This window comes from Pleurodeles waltl, chromosome 3_1, assembly GCF_031143425.1.
Source record: "Pleurodeles waltl isolate 20211129_DDA chromosome 3_1, aPleWal1.hap1.20221129, whole genome shotgun sequence".
NCBI lineage: Eukaryota > Metazoa > Chordata > Amphibia > Caudata > Salamandridae > Pleurodeles > Pleurodeles waltl.
In genome coordinates, this window is record NC_090440.1 from 1,882,536,292 (window position 1) to 1,882,562,510 (window position 26,219).

Below are 26,219 nucleotides of genomic sequence, written 5' to 3' on the forward strand. Positions count from 1 at the left end.
GTCAGGAAGTAACAAATCAAAAGACAGGTTGGGTGAGGTTTTGGGAGGAATATAATGCAAGGATGAGGATCATATGAGTTGGGGAGTTCTATGTGGGGATTCAATGAACTTCTGATGAAGTCTCAATGCTACATATACTACAGGTGTTGTGTGCAACTAAAATGCCAATAAGTTTGTTTATAAAGAAAGTGTTCTTTTTGCTTTTTATATATTTTCACAGTTATCACGTGACTCATAATCCTGTTATTCTGCTTAAATGTGGCTATTGTCTTTCTGTTTATTTGTGTGGTTCAAATGGTACCATTTTGCATGAATAAAACAGTGAATAAAAAAGTAAAACATAAAATTAACAATTGTGTGTTTCTTTATTAATTTTGCTTAGGTGAATTTGAATAGGTAAATACTTCCTGACAATATTGCTCATTTGACAACGCAATATTCCTTTACTAGTTACGCACATACTCTGTTTGCAAGAGTAAGCGAAACTCCAACATAAAAAAAACATAATAAAAGTAATGGGAAGTGGGAACAGTCGACCCTTTATTTACTCAACAAACATTTGCTTAGAGCAACATCTTTATTCCACCTTCAAAAATAATGAGGAGCATTCTGTGTGTATAGTGTCTAATCAATTGAAAATAGTTTGGATGACCTTAAGTGCAAATACATTTGAATGCAGCTATTTATCTCTAAAATAAATCACATCAGGAATAGGTCAAATGGCGGAGTACACCAAAGAAAGGAGGTTTAACACCAACACCAAAGATTTACCTCAAAATTAAGATTCAAATTTTAAGTTATGATCTCATACATATTCGTTGAGTACAAACCACTCATAAATTGCCTGGGATTTTTGAGCAGTTTAGAGTTTCCTTCAAAGCTTTCCTCAATGAAATGGTTAGTCAATGACAAATTTCACAATACCGAGTGTTTCATAAACATCATTTCTGGAGCACATATCTTCAGTCACAACATCTGGCAGAATCGGCTCAGATGAGCTCTTTCTCAAGATGGAATAAAACTGGCCTTCGATAGAAACTACAGTACCTGAGAAAATCCATCCAAATCAATATGCAATATACATTCTTGAACAGAAACAGCTCACTGTTCAATAAAGTGTCAATAACAAAAAACTTATAAATATTGATAGTTGAGTAGATTTCGATGTTCAAAGCTGTCACGTGATACCGTGAACAAAAAAGGTATTGGTGTTACAGGTTATTTTATACAGCATTTAATGACTTTCGACTTGCAACACAGTAAAAATCATTTGGACTCTTCTAAATTCAATAGTTGATTGTAGTTACTGGACAAAATACTGGATTCTGCAAAACAAAAAAAATGCTATTGTTAGAGTTAGATACATTCTACCTTCTTCTGTGTATACAAAAACATATTTGTTTAGCTTTCTATATAGTGTGATAAAGGCATGGTTTTAGTTACATACATCAATACTATTAAAACATTAGGCAAATGGAACTTCTGCAACAAGATCTGGCCTTCATCTCGATGTGTATGACTAAAACCGGTCTATTGCAGAATGTTTGAATAAGCATTTCACACTAACAATTTATAGTAAGTCGTCCGTCATAAGAGAACATACATTTTTAATAGACCGATTCACAATGTGCACATTTATTTTGGCTGCTGGTTTTGACACTGAACGCACTTACCACCACACTCCTCAAGAGTACACTACCTTGATGTCATTGATTTTTTATTTTTTATTAGTTTAGGAACAGGAGACATGCTCTTTCAATTAGTGCTCTTTCAATTGCTCAACCCACAGATGCTTTTAAATATTCTATTACATATTCTACTCATTTTCACCATAACTGTAATCTAGAAAGACCATTTCATTTGCATAGTACATACCTTTGATCTTTTTCGGGTGGTGGGTTGTGTGGCCAAACAGTACACTACGATGGGACATGTTAGGACACAGAAGAACTGGAAACTTGGAAACAATGTCTCACAGGACAGTGGACAATGCACACTCGTACTCATAAAACTACATTTCCAGACTCACAAACAGCGCTCTAGTCACAAAAGGATTAGCACAATCCTGGTCGATACTGGCAAACCAGGTATTTAGATCCTACCTTTATATATGTCCTTTGTCTGGCAACACTGGTTGTTGTGACTCTTTGCTATTTACTTCAGTTTGCACTCTGCTTGTTCTGCCAGTTCACCTTTCTTGTTTCCTACCCTGTTTGGTTTTCTTCAGCCCTCGAGCTTCCTAACCTGCAGTTTGTAGTTATCTGCTGTGCACCCTCTTATAGGTTTGTCTCCTTGGCCAGCCAACCTCTCTCCTGGTGCAGTATTGGCAAACTCATCTGAGCAGGATAAACAGTACTATGGGGGTAGTTACACCAGGTAAGTCCAAAGCTTTGTTGCACTATTTCTTATCCTATTGCGTCAATCCTTTAGTAGCTCATGTGATCCCACTTGTAGGTGGCGACCTTGATGGTTATAGCTTGGTGAGATGATGTGCCTTCGGAATCCTTTCATAATGTTTTAAACACCAGCCTGTAGGACTGTCTGTCTGTCTCTCTACCCCTCCTTACCCACTTTTCTTTCTAGTTTGGGTGTTCATTAGCATCTGAGTCTGCATGCTTTAATTATTATGTTTGTGACATATGATCTATATCCACTAAACAAAGAGGTGTCGCGTAGGCTCTCATTATTCTAATGACACTACTGGATTTTGAGCAGCAGAATCATCTGCTGTGTGGGAGACTGAGTCTAACCCACTGCGGGTGACACCTGTCACTCTAATCCGGGTTTTGCTCCGGCCAACTAGCAGTGCCTCATCCCTACCACAGGATAGTGATGATTGAGCAGCCGAGCGCATGACATACTAGGCTTCTCAGGGAAGTCGTGGTCACTTAGGTCGCATCCGGTTCTCTCTCACTTACAACTTAGTCTCATATATAAATGACAAACAGAACCAGTATATGTTTCAATGATTAGTTTAATAAAACGACTGCATCTTAGATAGCAAAGCGTGAGCTGCAATAAACAGGAATACACAACATGGCAGTATTAAAAATGTGACGAGAAGAGTGAAGCATAAAAACAACGTTATCATATTGTCACTATGTTCAATGGATTATTTCCTATCCAAGTTATAATTTGAGCACAGCATGTTAAGCTCTAATTCTGCCTTTCAGGTTCCCCTGGGAGACATCAACCCCCATACCTGAGCAAAGGCCTGTGGTCTGTGTTAGCATCTGTAGCGAAGCATTCAACAATCAGCATACAGTCGTGGTTCCCTGGCTGGAATCTCCCTCTAACGTGTAAGGGACAAGGAAATGTTTATATAATAACACAGCTGATGTTCTGAGAGAATGTCCCTACGTAAGGATGTGTATTTTCTACGAATGTTAGAGACTAAACTTCTACCACGTTCACCGGCAATGTACCGAACTGCAACCTTGAATGAAGCACAGAGCGATCAAGAATGTCTTGTTTAAGAACAGAGTGCTGGCCTAGGCAAAAACAGTTAGATAGATGAAAATAAACAAGACCGTAAAAATGGTTATTGTAATAATAATAAAGCGAAGCTGAATAAAATATATCTAGGTTAAAGTGCACAGCAGCCTAGTGTGTTAAAATAACGTGCATGGAGCTATAACTAAAATGGCTACACAACAGAGGAAAATATAGAAAGTGTAGAACAAATCCCTGGCTTACACCTTTGTTTGATATGAAATCCTGATTAGTTTACCCAGCCCTTCTACCAAACATTTACTGAGGTTCCAGAGTACAGCTGCTGTATGCAAAGGAGACCACATTTTCATGCGCTTTACTTTGAACCAAATAAGACTCCTATGAACAAATGCAAAAGCCTGATGCACAGGCAAAAAATGCATGTAGAGTATGGTTATTTGCTAGAGTGTATCTTTCTACTTGGCAGGGCAGCACTAGTGCATGGTCTATTTTAGAATATCTTACTCAGAATCCTACCTGAAGGGAAGAGAAGTTCAAATTTCTTTCCACAACCTTGTCTGTCAGTAGCCGTATCTCTTTTGTAAATATATTACTATCCACTAGCATCATAATTATTGGCCTATTACAGTTGGGTTTACATGTATTTTCTTTCTAAATATTGGGACAATAAACCATTCCCTTCAGTCGTATGGTTAGTCCTATTCATTCATAGGACGACAATCGATTGTTTAAACTATTATGCTTCTCAATTTATGTCAAAAGAAGAGCTATTCATTTGTCATCACCCATAGATGGGACACGGATTGCTCTCATCTATAACGGTATTCCTCCTCCCTGTTTGGAAATCAGTTTCTTACCAACGCAATCAACTCAAATTACTGACATAATCCGACCATTTTATACTACTGTACCTTTTCAGTTATAAGCCAAAACGGCAGGCAAACCATCCCTATGACGTGCATGGTTTTTTAGTAACTGTAGACTGGCTAGAGCTAATCTTAGTAGGGCAATCAAAGCTGACAATAAAATTGAGATCTCTTGTGCCAGGAAGAATTATAAAGATACCATATCCCAGGCTAAAACCTCCTGGGACTTTGGAATGTGGGAAGACCTTGTAGATGCAGCCAGGGCAGGAGACAATAAATCATTTTGGGGCATATTCGCAAATTGTAGCCGCCACACTGCATGCTTTATTGATTTCCATTTCCAATCAGGGATATGGGTGGATCATTTTGAGAAGGTATATGCGACCAGGGATCCCATTACACCCCAGCTTACATCAGCAGGGTCAATACTTTTGCCCAGTCATGACAAACCCTTGGTCTTTGCACTTAAAGATGTTCTTGAGGCGATTAGGGCAATTCGTCCACATAAAGCCGGGGGACGTGATTCTGTTCCGGGGGATCTGTACTTATTGGAACCTCTTGTGTAGGGGATGTACTTTCCCACACTATTTCAATCAATTTTGGAAGGTGGTCCTCTACCTAGAACTTGGCATGAAGCTGAGATTGCCTCAATCTTTAAAAAGAACTGCAGAGCGGATCCTAGGTATTATAAGCCTATAAATCTAATTGATGTCTCACAAAAAATATTCTGCCACTTTAATTTGGGGGATCTGGCAGAGTGGGCGTATGGAAATAGCATGCTCTCAGATTCTTAGATCAGGGCCACTTATAAGTGGTCTTTGTCGACCTGAAATCTGCTTTCAGTTCCATCCCCATGGAGAAATTATGGGAGATGCTGAAGCAGATGGGGATTCCTGTGAATCTTTAGACAATTCTTGTAAAAAAAAAAACACACGTTTCAAATTATGCACAAGTCGGATTTGGTGATAAAGGTGAATTAACTGCCCCCCCTTAGGATTAAGACAGGTGTGCGGCAGGGATGCGATTTGGCACCAACTTTATTTTCCCACTTGTCAATGACCTCGTAGAAGTACTCAATATCCTGGCAATGAGGCCTCTAAATTGGGCTCTTGCAAATGTTCTACTTTATTATTTGGTCTGCAAGTTATAGTTAATTGTTTTTTAAGGTACTGTAATGAGAGGGGCTTGGAAATAAATATCAGTAAAAACAAATGTATGATTTGTAACCCTTATAAAATGGGGAAGGTGAACATCACAGTACGGGGGAATCAACTGAAGCAAGTTCAAGAGTTAGTCTATCTGAGGGTATGTTTGACAAACAAATTCAAATGGTGGGTGCAATTAGCGAGAGTACTTTGAAAGTACAGCAGGAAGATGTAATTAAGATGAGGAAGAAAATCCAGGCTAGCCCATTAGCATCTGCAGTGGAAATCTACAATGTTAAAGTAAAGGGTGCAGCCAGGTATGGGTAGAAGCTGTGGGAACATGAGAAAGCAGACTCACTTGTCAAGGCAGAAAACAGGTTTATTAGGAATTATTATTTTTCCAATCAATTTTAGTGCGATGTTAAGACCTATGATGTACTAGTATAGGCTCTGGTCCACAGAGGAACTGGAACCATACAGAATTTTGCTACAGACACTCCTTAGGGCCAGAGGTTGGGAAAGGATTTCATGGCTTACTTTTATTAAATCCATGTCTCATGAGATTGGCTTGCCAATGCTGTGGAAAAGGCCTGGCTAAGTTAAAAATGTTCCATGCTCATTGATTAAGGAGCACTTTAAGGAATTATTTTGGGTTCGGGAATTGAGAGGAGTTAAGCCTGGAAGCCTTACAGATTTTTTCTTGTATTTCAAGCTAACTTTTGTATATGAATAATTTCTTGGTGTTATACCTGGGCCCTTAGCAAAGCATCTTTATCTAAAATGGAGGTATGGCATTGTGTCTGCTAGTAGCTTCGGTTCGAAATGGGTCACAAAAATATCGAAGCTCCAGTAAGTACTGCTGGTGTAAATTAGAGGATGAAACTCTTCACCACTTTGCCTTCTTCTGTAACACCTACTTGTGGCCACAGGCAAAATGGCTAAAGCCAGTATGTAAGCTTTTAGGCTTTAGACAATACAGTGTCACACTAAGAGTTCTGCGCCCAGACACGAGGGAAGTGGTGGTTGTTGGGGTGGGCCAATACATCCATGCAGGGCTGCTTTTACGGAAAGGTAGCAACTGTATGAGAAATTAGTATGTGGCCTCAGAGACCCCTCTCTGCTTTTAGTTTGGATTTTAGTAAATATGGTTCCTATCTTTAAGACTTACTATGGTGTATTACATGTATTATACTGTAGAAATGGGGGTGAAGGCCTGGGTTGCTGTGAGGACCAGTGATTAATTGTATTCATTATTATGGTTGTTTTTACTAGACTCCTGTCACTTAGTTCATTTTCTCTTTGCTGGACTAGTCTTGTAGCAGTTTACTTCCTAGGACGTTAATGAGTATAATGGCTGTTTTATATTTTCATCTAAGCATCTGCACTTTACAATGTATATCTACATTTATTGTGCAATTTTGCATTAATTCCTTGAATTTTCGATCTATTATCGTGCTGTCGCAACTTTTACTGAAAAGTGTATTGAGTGTTTTTTATTGTGGTTTTATGGATTATTTATCTGAAATAAACTATTTGATGATGTATTATTAAAATCACAAATAAATTCAGTGTGAATTACGAGCCCTAATTTGTTGCCTGATTAGATGCACTGGAGTTAATGAGTAAAGAGGATAGGTACACCTATCAGAGTATAAGAATGAAATTAAAAACATCTGATAGAGAATTTTATATTAATACAGATTTGTTGCAGTTATCATCTAAAGGTAAGGGTGGATTTCACCCACTACACGCTTCTTCACATAAAAAGTTGAAGTCATAGAGACTGATGGTTAAAACAAATTATGTGAGATAGTGGGAAGAAAACTTTGAAGAAAGGACTTAGGGTCTGATTTAGAGTTTAGCAGAGGAGTTATTCCATCACAAACATGACAGATATCTCATCTGCTGTGTTACAAGTTCCATAGGCTACAATAGAATTCTAATACGGCAGACGGGATATCCATCATGTTTGTGATGGAGTAACCCCCTCCCTCAAACTCTAAATCAGGCCCTCAGTTTTTTAAACACAGGCTGACTATATGAAGTACAATTATGTGCTATTATACAAACACATTCATTGAAAAGAATTGCAGAAATTAATAGGGTGGTTTTATATGTTTTTGTTTATTATTAATAAACTATATTAGGATCGCGAATTAGAAAATGTATGAGTGGTTTGCTTGTGCTGCAGGAGTGCATGTAAATACTCTTTATTGTTTTTATAAAGGCCTTTATTATAAATTGTCAAACCCTAATTATATATTTTTAAACTGGTAAAGTATGATATAAAATTGTGCTTTTAACTAATTACCACCACTTGAGTATCAAGATCTAAGATATCAAGAAAAAGTATCAAGGAGTATATATATTTATATTCATGACTATATTGAAGGATTTTAAACTAAAATTCGATTCACATTTCCTTCATATAATTAAAATGAATATCTTGCATTGTGGCTACTACTACAAAAATCTCCTTTTGTCCGTCAAACAAAGCAATTCATTAATTAATAGGGATAAAAGCATGCTATTTAAAACATCTTGATTTAATGACTGAACAGGGTGGCCAATATTGTTATTTATTGGCAGATCCCACAAATGACTTGTCCTATTAAAAGTATGTCGATATCAGAAAATAATAAGGCCAGATCCTAAAGATGTGCAGAGGTGTACAAAGGCACCCAGGTTTTATTTTAAGCAACCTAAGTGTACTTCTCACAACATCTACAACAAATATGTGAAGCATGCATATTTATACGTAGTTGGGCTTTTCCATGAAACTCAGGACTTTAGCAAATTTGTATTACACTACCCATTTTCCCCATTTCATGCACAAGTGCAATTTGGCAAACATTTTCCCAGTTTCAAGTCACCCACATAGAAAATCCATGCAGCATATCCACTTGCATATAAAATGCTGATTTTCAAGCTCTCATCTACATATCTTGAAAATAGGAGATAATACATGCCAAAGATCAGTCTCGTCTAGTAGATTTCACTTGCCCCGCAGACACACAGAGATAGCCTGCAGAGGTGGAAGAACAAAAACGAGTAGCACGAGCCAACTCATTGGTTATTTTATGGGAACCAGCCAGGCATAGGCTATTCAATGCATTATGGAATACACAGTGCTAATAACCCAAATTGAAGGCTACAGCTAGACTGATCCATAAGCAAAGTTATCTCAAAAAATTAAATGTATGTCTCATTTGATTCTCAAAAGTAATAATCTCAAAACATTAAATGTATGTCTCATTTGATTCTCAAAAGCAAATGTCTAATTAGAACAGCTTTATTTTACGACAAACAATAATATTAATACTGCAAATTCTAATAATGGTGTACATCTGAATAATTTACTGTTTAATACCACCCAAGAATTATAATTTGAAACATCTTCTATATTTGAAAGCACAGACTTGGAATGAAATGGTGCTGTGAATAAGCCATGTGGTTGGTTAGGCTCACTAGACAGGTGCAAGTCCAAATCCAAATGTAGTACAGATCACCGCTGCCCTCGGATTAGTATTCAAAGTTGTTGGACCTGGCCCTTCTACAGGGTCATTCCCCAGACTTTTTGCTTTTTGCCTCCCTATTTTTCTGAACTTTGTTGGCTGACGTTTTGACTCTGAGCACTTTTTTACTGCTAACCAGTGCTAAAGTGCATGTGCTCTCTCTTACAAATTTGATATGATTGGATTATACCTGATTGGCATATTTAATTTACATATAAGTCCCTGGTAAACTGGTATCCCTATACCCAGGGCCTGTAAATGAAATGCTACTAGTGGGCCTGCAGCACTGCTTGCGCCACCCACTGAAGTAGCCTGTCAAACCTATCTAAGGCCTGCTAGCGCAGAGCCTGTGTGCGCAGTTTCCTGCCACAGGGACCTGGCATCTAAATTTACTTGCCAGCCCCAGAACTCCCCTTTTACTACATGTAAGTCACCCCTAAGGTACGCCCTAGCTAGCCCTTGGGGCAGGGTGCCATGTATGTAGAAGGAAGGACATGTGCCATGTAGGGTGGCCTGTCCTGGTAGTGACAAACAGCCTAATTTGGTGTCTCACTGCTGTGAGTGCTGCCTCCTCATAGGATTGCATTGGAGATGCCCTGCTTATGTGTAAGGGGTATTGTCCGATTTATGAGGGGTAGCGTAGGTATGTTTGGTATGGTTGTGATAGTGGTAAGAAATGCTGCTTACTGGTGTAGGTGTATTTTTTTATTACTATCACAGAAATGACACTTCTAGAAAGTGCACATTTATCTGTGCTTATAACTTTGGTGTTTTGCAGCTTGTCTCCAATCAACGTCTGGGCAGACTGACAGTACTTCTCAGACAGCCTGAACACAGGGAGGGTGGAGGTGACACCGAGGTGCATCTACATATTGTAAAGCCTTCTTGGGCTGAGAGAAGGGAGAGGTGGGGCACACCTGCATTTGTGAAGGCTGTGCCCTGGCCTCACACAATAGGGTTGTTAACCCCCCACTGATGTTTGGAGCCTGTGCTGAAAGGAGAGAGAGGGCACTCCCAGAACCAGTTGTAACTGGCTGGAACCTCCTCTCCCTACCATTGAAAATCACACTGTAACCCTAGTATAAGTACAGGGGAATTTTCCCCACAATTTGAACATTCTTGGAACTTGAAACTGGACACAGAATGCTGATGAATGGGCTCACCAGGAAACCACCTTGGACTGCTGCTGTTGTGCTGACCTGTGACCTGCCTGGTCACTAGGAGGAACTGCCACCATCTGCACCCCTTGTGCTGGCCTGTAGCTGGGCCCACCAGCCCTGTGCTCCTTCTTGTTTGGTTTGCTCCCAGGGGCAGGGTGCTGTGGCCCCTCACCCCTGCAAACACTCTATACAAACTTTGCCCACAGCGCTTTCCAAAGGGCGCTCTTGTTGTGGCTGAGGAAGAATCACCGCCGCAGCCCAGGCTGCAGATTTGACCTTAGCGCTGTTAAAAGCGCTTTATTGGGAGCCCTAAAGTCACCGCCGCAGCCCGGGCTTATAGGAGAGCCCCCGCGCTTTGATAAGCGCTCCTCTGCCGGATAAATCACCACGGCGACCCAGGGGTCGCATTTGCCGTCAGCACGAGGAGCGTGCTGTTTTTCGTGCCCCAGGGGCACCCAAGAAGACAAAGACCAGAGCGAGTACGCTCCAACAGTGCCCCCGGGGCGAAGCGCGCTTTATGACACGCCCCCGGGCACAGGCAGGCACCCACCCTGCCCCAAGTAACAACTCAGGTCGGGCTTGGAAGCAGCGCGCGCACCGGATCGGGTGCGGCCGCATTAGAGAGCAGGTAGGAAGCCTCATAGGAGGCCCCTGCTTCTCTCTCCCTCCTTTCTGGCAGCTGTGCCGTGGACAAGGGCGGCTGCCTCCCTCTAATCAGGACGTGGGGAGGGAAGGGAGTTCCCTTTCCCCCGGTCACTGCGCTAGGGGTGCGATCGCCCCCACCACTCGCTTCTTGTGGCTTTTGGGGCCCCCCCTCTTGGGAGAGGGCCATCAGAGGCCAAGGGGGGGGCCCACCAGGATCACGGGTCCCCAGAGGGGCCCGTTCTAAACATGAGAGAGAGGGTGCTGATCGCCCCTCCCCCCAAAGAGCACCGCATGGCCCCCGTTTTTGCACATAGGAGCGCTGGGGACCCCTATGCTCAACTCCTAGGCACTGGGAGTGCCTCTACTACAGAAACAGGTACTTTTTTAGGGAATCTAGGCTCTAGGAGCCTAGTACAGACTTTTAGGATGTTTTAGATTTCCTACCTGTTTACTGTTCTTACATATATGTGCTAATGTTCCTTTTTATGGGCATGTCTAGCTGATATGTATTTATATGACTTGGGAGATATTCTCTAATGTTCCTTTTATGGGTATTTAGGAATTGTTCATGACAAGTGCATATATCTTTTACTGTAATTCCTGACTACTGCTTGTGTTGCAGAATCCTGAGTACTTACATGTTCTAATGTGACAACTGCATATTCTTGCAGAGTATTAGCGACTTGTGTAACATTCTGACAACTGCTAAGGTAGCAGGGTATTACTTACGTGTAATGTTGGCTAATTATGTTTTGTGCAATACAGATTATTTTTACATAGCTCAGTGTTGTGTTTACTTTGTGGTATACATTTTGCGTCACGTGTGTTGTGGGTGTTGTGCAAACGCTTTACACATTGCCTCTGGGATAGGCCTGACTGCTCATGCCAAGCTACCAAGGGGGTGAGCAGGGGTTATCTTAGACGTGTAACTCCCTTGCCCTGACTAGAGTGGGTAAGTTCTGCCTGGCTGAGGTGCATACCCTAGCCAACCAGAAACCCCATTTCTAACAAAAGTGAAATAGCTGTGGCGTGCAAAGTTGTTTGTTTTGTAGCAATAGCTTGATATCTGCTTGTTGGTTATTTACATTATATACTGTGTTTATTCTCTCAGCAATAAGTTATCACCTATGTACTTATATAATGTTTTAATTTAATGTAGCAATCAACTGAAGCAAAGATCTAATAACACCTTTGACCATACAAATGGTGTACATGAAATGTAAACTTCCATCGCAGTGACTTGTTAAGAAGTTAAATTTGATATATAAGTGCACAGTGATTTTTCATTAATTCCCCAAAATTTAATACAAATTATTACCTTAATAGAAACTGTCTTGTTAACGTGTTAACTCATTTTCTTGATCAGTTGATTGTTTGCTTTCTGCTTTTCCTGGTATGGTACTTTCTTGCTGAGTTGGCAGGCCACGTTCTTGGTCAGTTTGTAAGGAATCTTCTTGCTGAATTGGTAGGGCACTTTGTGATTGAGCTGGTAAGAGACTTTCTTGTTGAACCGACAGGGTTCTTTCTTGATCGGGTAGGGCACTTTCTTTTTGAGTTAGTAAAACACTTGGACGCTGGACAGGCCGTATATCATCTTCCGGAGTCAAAAAAACGTGTTCTTCTTGAGTTTCAGGGACATTTCCTTCTGAAGCTATACGGGCGCTCCCTTGACGGAAAGGTAGAAAACTGCTCGAGTATGCTGGCATGCCACTGTCTTGTGGCACTGCTAAGCCAGCTTCTTGCTGATTTGGGAAAATATTTTCTTGTTGTGTGTCGCTTGCTTGTTCAGGCTCGGGTAAAGGCTCACTTTCTTGTGGAGACAGTAGTGCAATATTTTTCTCCTGCGACCAAAACATGATTTTAATGTTACGACTATCTGATACACATTTGCAATTTTTTTTAGCAAACAAATGAAACCATATCTATTATTGACAGTCTATTTAATGTATTTGTTTCGTAGATTTGTAAAGCAAAGCACAATGGAAAAACATGCGAACAGAACCATAGAGCTGGCTACTCATCGAATCTAGTAGCAGCACACAGCATAGTTCATAGGTAAACCAAACAGCTTATATCCTTCAGTTGATGGTAAATAAAGTGTTTAAATGCTAAAACAATTACAGATAGGCAGACAGGACAGCTAGTAATAGGCTATTTTAACAGAAAAATCTATGATTAAATAAGATGATATTATCTAATGATCATTTAATACTCTGTATTCATCAACACTATCTACGTCTTAAGCCAAATGTTTATTCAATATAACCTCTTTTGGTTTCTCACACTCTTTCAGTATGACTTAATCAGACCCCCGAAACAAATTTGGGGACAAAATTAAATCTATGAAGCAGTTCAGGGATGCTCAAGATAAACATAAAGGTGAAGAAGAGGAAAAGTGTTTGTAGGTTTGGGACTTTAGAAAACTTTAACATACTCTCACAAACTGGGTGGGGGGGTATTGTAGGAAAGTACACTCTTTTGGCACTCTTTTGCCTGCAGGCAGTGTGTTTTGACTGTGTTTACTGGGATCCTGCTAATCAGGACCCCAGTGACTGTGCTGTCTCCCTCCAAATGTGGTTTTGTTGGAATTAGCACACCCCACAATTGGCATACTGTTGCCCCCATATAAGTCCCTGGTATATCGTATTTAGGTACCCTGGGCATTAGGGCACTAGGGGTTCCCCATGGGCTGCAGCATGCATTGTGCCACCCATGGGAGCTCATGCAAAATGTGACTGCAGGCCTGCCTTTGCAGCCTGCTTGAAAGGTGCATGCACACTTTCACTACAGGTCACTCCACCAGGTCACTGTAAGTCACCCCTTTTGTAGGCCCTCCTAGCTCAGAGGGCAGGGTGCAAGTACCTGTGTGAGAGTGCATACCTGCGTGAGCAGAGGTGCCCCTACGAACTCCAGCTCCATTACACTGTACTTCGTAAGTGTGGGAAAGCCATTTTACCAGTGTAACCAGACACAGGTCACTCACTACCTGTGTCCAGCTATATAATGGTAACTCCGAACCTGGGCATGTTTGGTATCAAACATATCGGAATCATTACCCCAATACTGTTGCCAGTATTGGGTGTATGATTACATGCACTCTGGGGGCTCTTTAGAGGAACCCCATCATTGCTCCTACTAGTCTTCTGGGGTTTTCCAGGCAGCCCACGCTGCTGCTACTCCTCAGACAGGTTTCTGCCCAACTGCTGCTTGACCAGCTCAGACAGAGGAAGGCAGAACAAAGGATTTCCTGTGGGAGAGCGAGGTAACGCCCCCTCCCTTGTAAATAGGTGTTACATGGCTTGGGAGGGGTAGCCTCCCCAAGCCATCTGTATGCTTTGCATAAACCAGTTTGCACCAGTCCAGGCCCCACCTCCCGGTCCCAGGTCTGGCGCAAACCTTGACAATGGCAAGGGGAGTGACCACTCCAGGGTTGGTTCCCAGAGCTCCTCCAGATGGTCACTTGATTCTGCCATCTTCAATCAAGGGTAGACAGAGGCCCCTGGGAGCATCTGAGTGGCCAGGTCAGGCAGGTGGTGTCTCAGCCCCCCCGATAGGTGGTCACCCTGCTAGGTGACCAACCCCCCTTCCTAGGCTCTTTAGGGTCTCCCTCTTGGGTGGGTCCTCAGATTCAATGTGCAAGATTCCACCAGGACTCCTCTGCATCGTTAACTTCTTCTTCTGGCCACCGGAATGCAACTGGACCCCCTTGGCTGTGCATCTGACTCTTGCATTTGCTAAGGACTGTTGGTGGTTTTCCAGCACCACTGACCGACTGCATCAAGACCACCGATGTGCGACATCACTTGCCTCACTTCTGGAACTCTTCTTCTGCTCCTGTGCTGCACTGCTGACTTTCTTCATCCACGGTCGGCCTGGTCCTGCATCCACAGAAGGTTGGGTAGAGGCACCTGCCACAACCAGACACTCCAACTCGAACTAGGCTTGGTCCCCTTCCTTTACAGGTTCTCTTCTGCCAGGATCCACCTTTGAATTCTTACAATCTTGTCTGGGTCTTGCACAGTCCTTTTCCAAAGTCCTCCTGTTGGTTTGGGGAAAAACTTGGTACTTACCTCTTCTCTCGTGGTCGCTGGGGTCACTCTGGTACTCAACTATTGGGGTTGCTAGTTCCTCCAGCTCCCTTCTACTGATTCCACTTCCTTGGGTGGGGGACTGCCTTTCACATTCCATTTTTTAGTATATGATTTGGCCCTCCCCTAGGGCCCTCACTGCTTGCTATTGCTTTTACCAATGTCAATTGCTTTCTAAGCTATTTCCTGATTACTAACATGTATATAATAGTGTGTTTACTTATCTCCAGTTGGGGTATTGCCTATACAGTATTTTGATATTTTTGCTACCATGACAAAGTACCTTTATTTTTGTAACGCTCTGTGGTTCTTTCAGGTGTGTAAGTGCTGTGTTACTCTAGTGGTACTATAGTGGTATTGCATAAGCTTTGCATGTCTCCTAGATAAGTTTTGGCTGCTCATCCACAGCTACCTCTGGAGAGCCCTGGCTTCCTAGACACTGCCTACACTTCACTAATAAGGGATACCTGGACCTGGTATAAGGTGATAACACCATAGGTGTTCACCACACACCAGGCAAGCTTCCTACAGGAATCATATGTGAGTCACAGTCTTATGTGTTTACTGTACTGCACTGACAAGAAATATATTTGGCATTGTGCTGGCTCAATCAGTCTTTCACTCCCTTTGAGTCCTCTTTTCAGGAAGTCCTCCACGATAAATGGGAAGTAAATAAGGAATGGAGGGCAGGCTACTAATAATCCTTATCATTTTGTTGTGATCCTTATCATTTGTGGGCACAAAACTGCTGAGTTAACTAGAAATATAGAAATTAAAGAAATAGAAAAAAATACAGTGTTTGTGACCAGATGAAAAACTTTCATTGCTTTATTACCAGAGTAGTGATTATGAAGGCTACATTTACACAATCAAACTGGAGTTTCACAGGCAGTGCTCATATGATCCTATACTACATATAGGACAAGAGAGTATTAGGATTGTTAAGAGGGACAGTGGAACTCATTGTTCTAAAGATTATAAGTAAGTAATTTGAGCATTACCAATTTGTCCTTCTACCATAACATAGGGAATGCTTAAGATATTGGCGGATCAGTTACTCCATCACAACGGTGATGGATATCCAGTCCGCCGAAATGTACACCCCATATATCCTTTGGGGCTGAGAATTTGGCAGATGGGATATTCGTCACCAGTGTGACGGAGTAACTTGTCCACCAATATATAAGTCTGGCCCATAGTCGTTTTCATTTGAAGATATATGAAGCAGAACCTTGCTAGAAAAATACACAAAAAAGACAAAGTCAAAGGTACAATGCACAGTTTTGAATATGCAAACTACAACCATTATGGAGGATTCAGCTAAAGAAAGAATTTAATGGGCAAAAAAAGAGAGATCCTCCTCATTCATCATCCCCTGGGTAGAGTAACCCTTGACTGAATGTGGAAGGCTCACTTTAGCCAGGGCGGATGCCAGAGACTTAGTAGAAAAGACCCACCTATTATGGGTGGCTTTAGGGTTTTTCCCCCATATGGCTTGGGAAGAAGTAACAAATGGTGAATCAGAAACCATAAAAGACACAGTTCACACTAAATAGAACCTGATAGTACTACACACATCTGGAAAATACATAATTACCATTTATAGGACAAAATGGAGCTAATAACAAAAATGATTACTTGATTTAGAGATATAGTAGATTATAGAACTCTTATCCCTGAAAGGAGAAGCATGCAGGACCACTTCTTCCAGAACAACAAGCAGGTATGGTCACTTTATAACTAGTTCACTGAACTTACTGGGATGTAGGGAACTAGCCAGTGCAAAAGTATGCCTTCTAAGCTGAGACAATATAAAAAATAAGATCATAAAGAGATCAAACCCCACGTCCAGAGATGCGGGCAGTTGTAGCAGTGCATGTCCTCTGAAATCTGGTTCAGAAGATACAGGGCAGTGAGAAGATAAAGGTCTCAATTATAGTAACTGGGGCCTTTCCCAGCTACTTTGGCCCACATACTGTGGCTGTCCAAAATGGTAACTAAGTAGTCTGTTAGACCGGACAGCCTTAGGGTGGTGTTCCCCCAACTTTTTGCCTACCTCCTCCACTTTTCTGACCTCGTTTTTTTTGCTGGCTTTAGGACTCTGTGCACTTTACCACTGCTAACCAGTGTTAAAGTTCTTGTGCTCTCTCCCCTAAACATGGTAATACTGGTCTATCCACAATTGCCATATTAAATTTACTTTAATTCCCTAGTAAAGTGGTACTACATGTGCTCAGGGCATGCCAATTAAATGCTACTAGTTGGCCTGCTGTATTGATTGTGCCACCCATGTAAGTAGCCCTTTAACCATGTCTTAGGCCTGCCATTGCCAGGCCTGCATGTGTCACTTCCATATTGACATAGCAAAATAACTTGTTTGCTAGGCCCAAACCTTCCCTTCTTTTACATATAAGTCACCCATAAGACAGTCCCTAGACAACCCAGAGGGCAGGATGCAATGTATTTAGAAGGTAGGCCACATACTTACATGTCCTGGGAGTGAAGAACACCCAAAGTCGTTTTTCACAACAGCAAAACCTATCTCTTCCATAGGATAACACTGGGATTACCTTATGACATCTATAAATGTGATTTACGATCTGGGAGGGATACTTTTTTCAAGTTTGGTGTCTCTGTAATCACAATTTGAAATCAGAACTTATGGTGAAGTCAGATTTTAAATTGCAATTCTGAAAAGGCCACTTTTTACGAAATTGGCCTTTTCTTACTTTAGCCGTTTAGTGCCTGCTGCCTGTCTCTGATCACTTGTCTGGGGTGGGTGACAGCTGGGGGTTGAGAATTCCCTCTAGAAAGACACAAAAGGGAGCTTAGGTGTGACTTGAAGGACCATCCTGGGAGGATGGGAGGGATGAGCTGGGTACAGCCTCACTTACACCTGAATAGGCTGTGTCCTGTCCACACAAAGGGCTGCATAACCCACTTTAGTGAGGCTGGAGCCACGGCAGGAAGGACAGGATCTCTGTGCACTTCAAATCCTGTCTTTGAAGTCTCCCCCAATTCAAACGCCTGAATGGGTATAAATACTGGACCTCTGACAACACCAACTCAGTACACTTCTGGACCTGTGACAACTATGCCAGGAAGAAGGACCGCTGTGCTGCTAAAGGACTGCCAATCTGCTGAACTGCTGCTTTGCTGGACTCCTGTCTTGCGGTGCTGCCCTGCTGCTTCCTTTCCTGGGTGAGAAGGCTTGAGTTCCTAGGCCACAGCACCTTGCTGAGTAACGGTTGCCTGCTCTGTTTCACTATCATGAGAGTTGAAGTGCTAAAAGGAATATGTTAGCAATTGGGTTGTTGGTTGACTTTAGTGTGAACCTTAGTCAAACAGTAACCACAAACTTAGAGTAAGTGTCAGACAAGCCCTAAATTAGCCTGTGCTCACTCATTGGTAGCTTGGCACAGAGCAGCCAGGCTTAACTTAGAGGCAGAGTGTAAAGTATTTTTGCAACACTTCAAACAGTAAAGCAGTAAAAACATCACACAAAAAGATTCCACACCAGCTTAAAAAAAAACTTTGATTTTATTAAATGAAACAAGACCAAAGTGACAGAAACCCAATAAGTAGAACTTGAGTTTTGAATTTTTAAAAATTAAACTGTAAAATAGGGCTTAGAAGCAAGAAGTGCCACTGGGGGTATCTGGTTGTGCTGGGACAAAGTCAAACGTTCAGGCTGACCATGATGGAGCGCAGGTCGGCTACATGGACCTCCCTCCCTGGGCCATCTGAACTAAAGTACTTTACATTTTGCTTGTGGAGTGTTGTGTCAGTACCGAACCACGCAGTAGAGGAGATGCATCGATTCTGCTTCATGCAGCAGTGGATCCGTTCCCAGATGAAGCGAGGTGCAGTGCGAGTTCCTACTGCATCGACATCGAGGATCCAGGCACCAGGGCTTGTGAGGTGAAGACCGGTGTCAAGGATGCATTGTGCAGTTGAGGTGATGCGTTGGTTCTGATGAAGGCAAAGGCTGCAATGCAGAGTTTCACTGTCATCCTCAAGGCTGCCATCGTAGGGGTGTGTGGACCTTGCACTGAGAAAAATGCTGCAGTGCCGGTTCCAAAGGCAGTGCGCCAATTCAAACAAATCTCTAGTGATGCATGGCTCCAATGGTTCTTCTTTTAACAGCTGAGTACAGGTGGGTTTGGTATGTGCGTTGGCACCTGGAAAATCATGACCACTCTCCAGCAGACTGGTGGGCATATTGATTCGTTTGCTGGGCACTGTTGGGTTCAAACTGCTTCTCCTATCTCCTGAATACTGGTGGGTCCAGTATTTGCACTTGCACTTTGTGAATCATGTTTGTTTTTAAGCAGTTTCATACCTTTAGTGATGCATTTCTTTGGCAGTAGGGTATCTGCATTTGCACTTTGAAAACCATGCCTGAGTATTTTTCAATTGTTTGAAATCGGTAGTGACGGACTACTTTAACGGCGCGTCTTAACTCCTGAGCATGGGAGGGGTTCTGTATTTGCACTTGCACTTTCAAAATCTTGCTCGCCCACTTGTAGAGTTAAATCTAGCGGTGCATCGCTTCGTCTGTCGCATACTGGTGGGTTGCTATAATTTTGCTTTGGTGTCCATAGATCTCATGCTTACAGTGAATTTGTTTTGTTCTTATACTGTTCTTAGCATATATATGTTATGCATACATAATATGTATATTACATATTATTATGTATTGTGAATAGTTCTACTGATTTTAAGCCATCTTATACACTTTTACAGTGAACTGATTGCTGTGTTTTAATTTGTATTTACCATATATACTGTGTTTGGCTACTTAGATAGCATTGTAAAGATTTCAAGTAATCATACAATAAAATGAATGAGGACGAGGCCTTACGGCTACAATTAGTTGTACCCGGCCAAGTAATATATATACCACTGTAGAACCGGTGAAAGGTGCAATACCAATAATCTGTCTCACATAGACAAATAATATACAAGTGGTTGCTTCAAGAATGGATAAAGATGCTAAAACATGTGACTATGTAGTTTACTATTAGCAATATCTATGTTGATTATGTTAATGCCACTGTATCCTTTGCCCATTACTCGTCATGCAGTCTACAGCCGGTAACTGAAGAAGTCTTTGCACGTAATTCAATTTATTGACAACAGAGACAATTATAATTGTGTAAGGGTCAGGGCCATTTCAAAGGGGGGAAGAGAGCACAAACTAGGCATTGTGGCCCAGGTCCACGCTCTCCTTCAGCAACATTTATAGATTTTGAATTGTAAATAAGCCTGCAATCTTCATTAACAATGAAGCAGCCTGTGTGGCCATACCACTAGAAGGTGCCATATGCCATGTTTTCTTTTTGATCCCATCTGGCCAAAATGGAAGCAACATTCAAAGGGCCCCACATTACGTTCTGGATGGAGGCCCCACACCAACATCCACCAAGCCTGTCGAGGATTATTGAGTAAATAGATAAGAACAATAATACATATTATTTTGGGAGATCAATGGTCTAATTTGCCTGGTAACTGGAAGTACCTTTATCAGTTCAGTAGATGCTTCTAGAAGTTTTTCTTTCATCTGATCTGAAATAGCCATGTCCAAAAGGACCTCCCATTTTCCTTCCTGGAACCTAACCGGCATGGAGAAGACAATGCCCTCAGGGATACCAAACTGTCCTGCAACAAAGGACATAAAATTGAGCTATGACGGGCATATTCTTAATGATCAATTACAGGAACATGATATATTTAATGTTTACCTGAATGTACAGCACCATATGTACATTTCTGGCTCTCATACGTATCTGTCCTTGGTTAATAACGATTACACTTATATACAAAATCGAAAATTTGCTGGACCAACTGCCTAGTTGCCTTATGATTAAAGAAAGTGTATCTCCCTCTAGCTTATCAATCCACAGAACACAAATGTTACATATAAATTCTATGGAAATGGAATTAGTTCTCTCAGTGAGAAATTCATAGATTACAATTTATTTGAACTTTCGCTGATGCAATGATAGCATGAGAAGTACCTAGATGCTCCACTAGTAAATAATCAGGAAACTTCAAAACAAAATGGCTAATTATTTAATTGTGATATTTTATCTGTGTTACAGAGAATAGTACAAATAGTGTCTAAGGATAGAACAATCAGTGTAAAAACAATGTCTACAAAGAGCTCTGCTTATCCACCAGCAACTGACCACCTGATGAAAAAAGCATAGGCAAAGCTAGGGGGACCTGGTTTATTGTGCATACATATTTAGCGTTACAATATTATAATGACACAAAACAGGGGGGAGATAACAGGGCAGACAGAGGACTGTCATTGTAAAGTAGTCCCTTATGTAACTGCTCAAGAAGAGGCACAATAATACACCCAATAACCAACAGCATTATGTGAGACATGAATATTCTAATGGGCAGAGCCAAGATGCAATTGCTCAAGTCAGTGGCTGAAAGAGGCTGGTCTAAAAAGACAACAATGGTTGAAAGCAATACCAGTAATTGGTTTCCTTGGCAGTGGGAACATCAAAACCAAGAAATAAAAAACCTGGCCATCTTAATACAAAGATGGTGTAATTCCATTATTATCAGGCGCTTTCCCATTCATTCCTTTAGATCAATGTGGTGCAGAAAGACATTAGCATAACCTCATCATTTACTAGACCATCTCCCAATTTCTAGCAGGATTCCTTTATGACTGATGTAGGAGAGTCAGTTAAATTGTAACTAATAAGTAAACAGCAATCCAACTTTAGTATGAAGCGATCCACTTCTCTACAACTAAGACGAGATAGATAGTTTCCATAAAGTGGCCATCCAATGACTGACATAGCAATATGCTATGCCTTTTCCAATTATGTAGTGCAGATTCTGGTATTCTGGTACTGGTACAGATGTATAAACCGTTCAGCAAATGTCTACAATAACACAAACTTTCCTGCTTCCCCTTTTTGAACAAAGGCCTCCCTTCGCTTTCGGATCCATGTTCTATGTTTACATTTGCAAGCTTCTCCTATTGCATAACCATTTATAAGCACTGGTCCTGCTCTACACTGTAAGGCACTATTCCTCTTTTACACAGTGGAAAGTGCTTTGTTGTATCTCGTGGCTAGGTTTGCGCTATATCAATACTCCCAATTACAAAAATACAAATAAAATAGAGTAGGTCTCAAAAACCATCAACATCAAACAAATGCACATTCCGGGATTGTTAGTTTTTGCTGACTTTGGGAAAGAGAATTGTACTTTTTTTCTTTTCACTGAATGCCCCCTTTTAATTCAACACAGATATAAAGAGGAATCTGAGGACCTTAAAGTGCACAAAAATCACGTATTGAATCTTCCTTGTGGCATCCGATATGGCTTTGAAATAAAACGTTCTGCCCTTTCAGGGTTCGATAAAGACAGCTCTAATTAACTCGCAGAGCTCAAATCATGAAGCAAATACACAGTGAAAGGCCTTTGGTCAGCTCTCTTTTTAGCCACTGAATGCTTCAGGTCAGGTACTACTGCTTGTTGAAAAAGTCATTCACATTGTTGCTGTTATTACAATTGGATGTTAGGTTTATCACTCATTTTGACTATGGTGAGGATTTCATGCATTGGTGTTTTTGTGCTTTGAAGCTGCAGTCTGTCGAGCATTTGAGAACATGGCAAGACTCCTTCATGCAGGGGACTATGTAACCATCTTACTCACCAAGGTTGTCCCATGGCTTATCAGGCCACCTGTTGTTAAACTGCTGAAATTTCCTCTTGCTTCACTCCCAGTCAGTCAAAGCTCTCACAGGCAGATGGGCAGTAGGGATCTGTGGTTCTCACAATCCGTGGTTGCAGCAGGGGTTATGCCTGACCAACTGGCCGGGATTTATGCAGTGCGGTCCGCATCAATGATCTCATTTAACGTGTTATGAGTGATGTAGTATGTGAGGTCATAACAGTGCTTGACTGAAGTGAAAGTTATGGGTACTTTACTGAAATATAACTAGCAAATTTCAGTGTTTTTTAGGTTTCGTTTTGTAACCGTAACTGCACGTAATCTGTGTTTTTTCATTGAATTTTAGAAGTTTTAAAAAATACAGATTATGGTATTATGAGCAACCCTAATGACTATTGGCCTGACTTAGATATTGGCGGATGGGTACTCCTTCACAACGGTGACAGATATCTTGTCCCCCGAAATCTAAATTTCATACGGAATTATGGTATTTAGGCCCTCATTACAACCCTGGTGTTGTTTTGGCGATCGTACCGCCAACAGGCTGGCAGTACAATTTGCCATATTTTGACTGCCAGGACCGGCGGTTTTCCGTCATCGTTGTCCTGGCGGTTATAAACTGCCCTGGGGATTATGACTCCCCTTCCCGCCAGCCTGTCCATGGCAGTAGAGACCGCCATGGAAAGGATGGCGGGAAGGGGAGTCGCGGGGCCCCCAGGCACAGCCCCACCCTGCTTTTCACTGTCTGTACAGCAGACAGTGAAAAGCGCGACAGGTGCAGCTGCACCCGTTGCACGGCCGCAACACCGCCGGCTCCATTAGGAGCTGGCTGCAATGTTACGGCCGACATACACGCCAGCCCAGCAGGGATGTTGAAATGCAGCCGCTTGGCGGTTCAACCTTGGCGGGCGGCCTCTGCCGCCCGCCAAGGTTGTAATGAGGGCCTTAGATTTCTGCAGATGGGATAACCTTCACCACTTTGACAGAGTAACCCTCCTGCCAAAATCTAAATCAGGCCCTCTGTCACTTTAATGCTTAGTTTAGTGAATTTCAATGTTTTTATCTCATTCAACGTGGAAGTATTTATATTTTTTGCATCTCCACATATGTTAAATTCTAACTATTGCTGTGAACACATTTCTACTGTCACTGCTACGGAATGGCTGCAGTCTCAGTAGAAAAGATTTGTTGACAACTTAATGGATACAGATCATGCTTTGTAGACATATGAAGCAGGGGTTGACTGCATATTATGTTTTTATGGTAAGCCCCTGTAGGCTAACTATACCAGTGACTGTGTATGCAGAAGCTGTTCGCAAACTTACGCCAACAGCTAATCTACACTGTGTACTTCCTTTGACTGCACATGGTTGGGGTAGACCTGTGTGCATTGAGGGTGTGGTGCAGGGTCGCTCCTGGAACTCACCCATTGTGTGCGTCTAATGTCCATAGAGCTCAGTCTTTGATTGTCTGCAGTGGGGTAAGACCAATGGTCTTAAAGTTGTACCTTGGCCAGGCCCTGCATGAAAACCTCAGTGTCTGGTGACCTTCACTACAGAGAACAGGGGTGGGATGCAGGATAGGCCTGTGTCCCATCCACCAAAGACATCCAACCTTGGTTATTCATGGCCTTCAGCTGTATACAGCAGGGGTCAGCTGCAGTGCTGTGCACCCCAGCCAGATTATTGGCTAACAGTGTGATGCCCTGAGAGTCCAGCCATCTCCAATGTGCAATGCCTCCTGGCACAAGATCCGACACCCTACACTGCCCTGCTATTTGCGGTACCACATGGCCGTCGTGTTGTCTGTTAGCATCTCCACAGACCTTCCCTTGGTGGATGGGAGAAAGATTTTCAGAGCCAGCTGTATAGCACAAAGCTCTAGAATGTCGATAAGGATGATAAGGCTTCATTCCCCTGAGAACCACAGACCACCTTTCCCAGAAGAGCGATCAAACCGAAAGATCGTTCACTATTATGATTTCAGGATGGAGTAGAGAGAACACACTGCTGCATGAAAAGTTGGTGTTCACTTACCATCATCGCAAGTCCCGCAAATGCAACCAAGCAAGTACATGGGAGCATAAAGGACCAGAAGGATGCATTTGATCAACAGGACAAGAAGTCTCAGAATGGACTTTACTGTGACCCAGGATTGAGCCTGAAACATTGGGATCATTTTCTGTAAGTCCTGGGTCTGTTGCAGGGGTGGAAAGGTTTTGAACGCCACCATGTCCAAAAAGGAAATTCTAAGTGTAGGTGTTAGATGGGACTTTAGTTCACTGATAAAACACCCCAGGGATAAAAGAAAGGCAGTTGTCATTCAAATATGGTCAGTGAATGACTGCCACAAGCCTGCTTGAGCAGCCAGTCATCGAAGTGCAGGAATACGTGTATCCCTGACCTGCAAAGGTGGGCTGCAAAAACCAGCAATACCTTCATAAGAGGGATGGAGATGAGGCCAAATGGAAGAATTTGGCCCGATCCCTACCAGAAACCGAATGTAATGTTCCTGGGATTGAAGGACATGTACATGAAAGTATGTGTCTAGCAAGTCTAATACTACAATGCAATCCTCAGGTCTAGGTGCAATGTGGGAAAACATGGGTGATGGACAGCATTTTGAAATTGTCTTTCTGTTGGAAGGCGTTTAAGGGGTGAAATCACAAAACTGACTCGAGCTAGCCATCATTCTAGGACACAGGGAAATGGGAGTGACTATCCCTTGCCCTTTTCTGATTCCTGGACCTTCTTGATGGTCCCTTTGGCCAATAGTGACTTCTGCCAAAAGTATGGAGGCATTACCCACTGAAACCTGAGTATGAATGGGTGGGATACAAGGTCCAGATCATAAAAACAGTAGGTCATATCCTTTTTGAACAACTTGCAGCACCCACCAATCTAAAGTGATGTATTCCCAGCTGGGTAGGAAACATTGAATCCTGCCCCCTACAAACTGCATGGAACTGCAAGGGGAAATCAAGAGGCATTAAAGCCATTGCAGGGAATGAGGAAGAGGTGGTAGGTGGAAGATTGCTGCCCTTCTCAGTGTCCTCAATACTGGTGACAACCACATTTTCTGGAGTTGAAAAGAAGTCTGTGCCTGCTACTAAACTGTTTATGAGTGCTGCCTTTGTTGCTAAGCTAGACCCCGCATGTAGCCTCTGATTTTTCTGTAGTGTTGGTAAAACTGGCGGCCCACTAAAAATAAGCCTAGAAAATGGGCTACAACACAGCTGTCTTTAAAACTTTCCAGCACAGAGCTGGCCTTTTCTACAAAGAGAATGGATCCATCAAAGGACATATCCATTAAGGACGCTTGATGGTCATCAGAAGACATAGTAGCTCACATCCAAACAAGACGCCTAATCACAACAGTGTTGCACATGGCATGGCCCACACAGTCCACTGTAACATAGCTAGCCCTCAACACAAATTTGGTAGTGTCCTGTCCATGCTTAGTTGTTTGGGTAAAAGCTGTCCTGAATTCATAAGGGGCATCTGACAAAATCACACTAGTCATGTTTCAAAGAGCACTTACATAACAGCACAGCAGACAGAATGCACTTAGAGACCAAAGGAGGAGAAAATATTAATTTGCTGAACGTGTCAATGCGCTTTGATTCCCTATCTGCCAGCA

The 26,219-nt window shown here is 42.1% G+C and overlaps 1 protein-coding gene across 1 annotated transcript in view; it reads right to left on the reverse strand.

The window, feature by feature from the left end:
- Positions 1–348: 348 nt before the first annotated feature.
- The window catches only part of MDH1B (malate dehydrogenase 1B), a 196,671-nt gene continuing 170,800 nt past the window's right edge, over positions 349–26,219 (reverse strand). The window contains exons 8-10 of the mRNA XM_069225978.1: positions 20,394–20,533; positions 12,103–12,625; positions 349–1,325 (exon numbers count right to left, since the gene is read on the reverse strand). Coding sequence (XP_069082079.1) covers positions 12,122–12,625; positions 20,394–20,533 — 644 coding nt within the window. The 3' untranslated portion in view covers positions 349–1,325; positions 12,103–12,121. The remainder of the gene's footprint in view (positions 1,326–12,102; positions 12,626–20,393; positions 20,534–26,219) is intronic.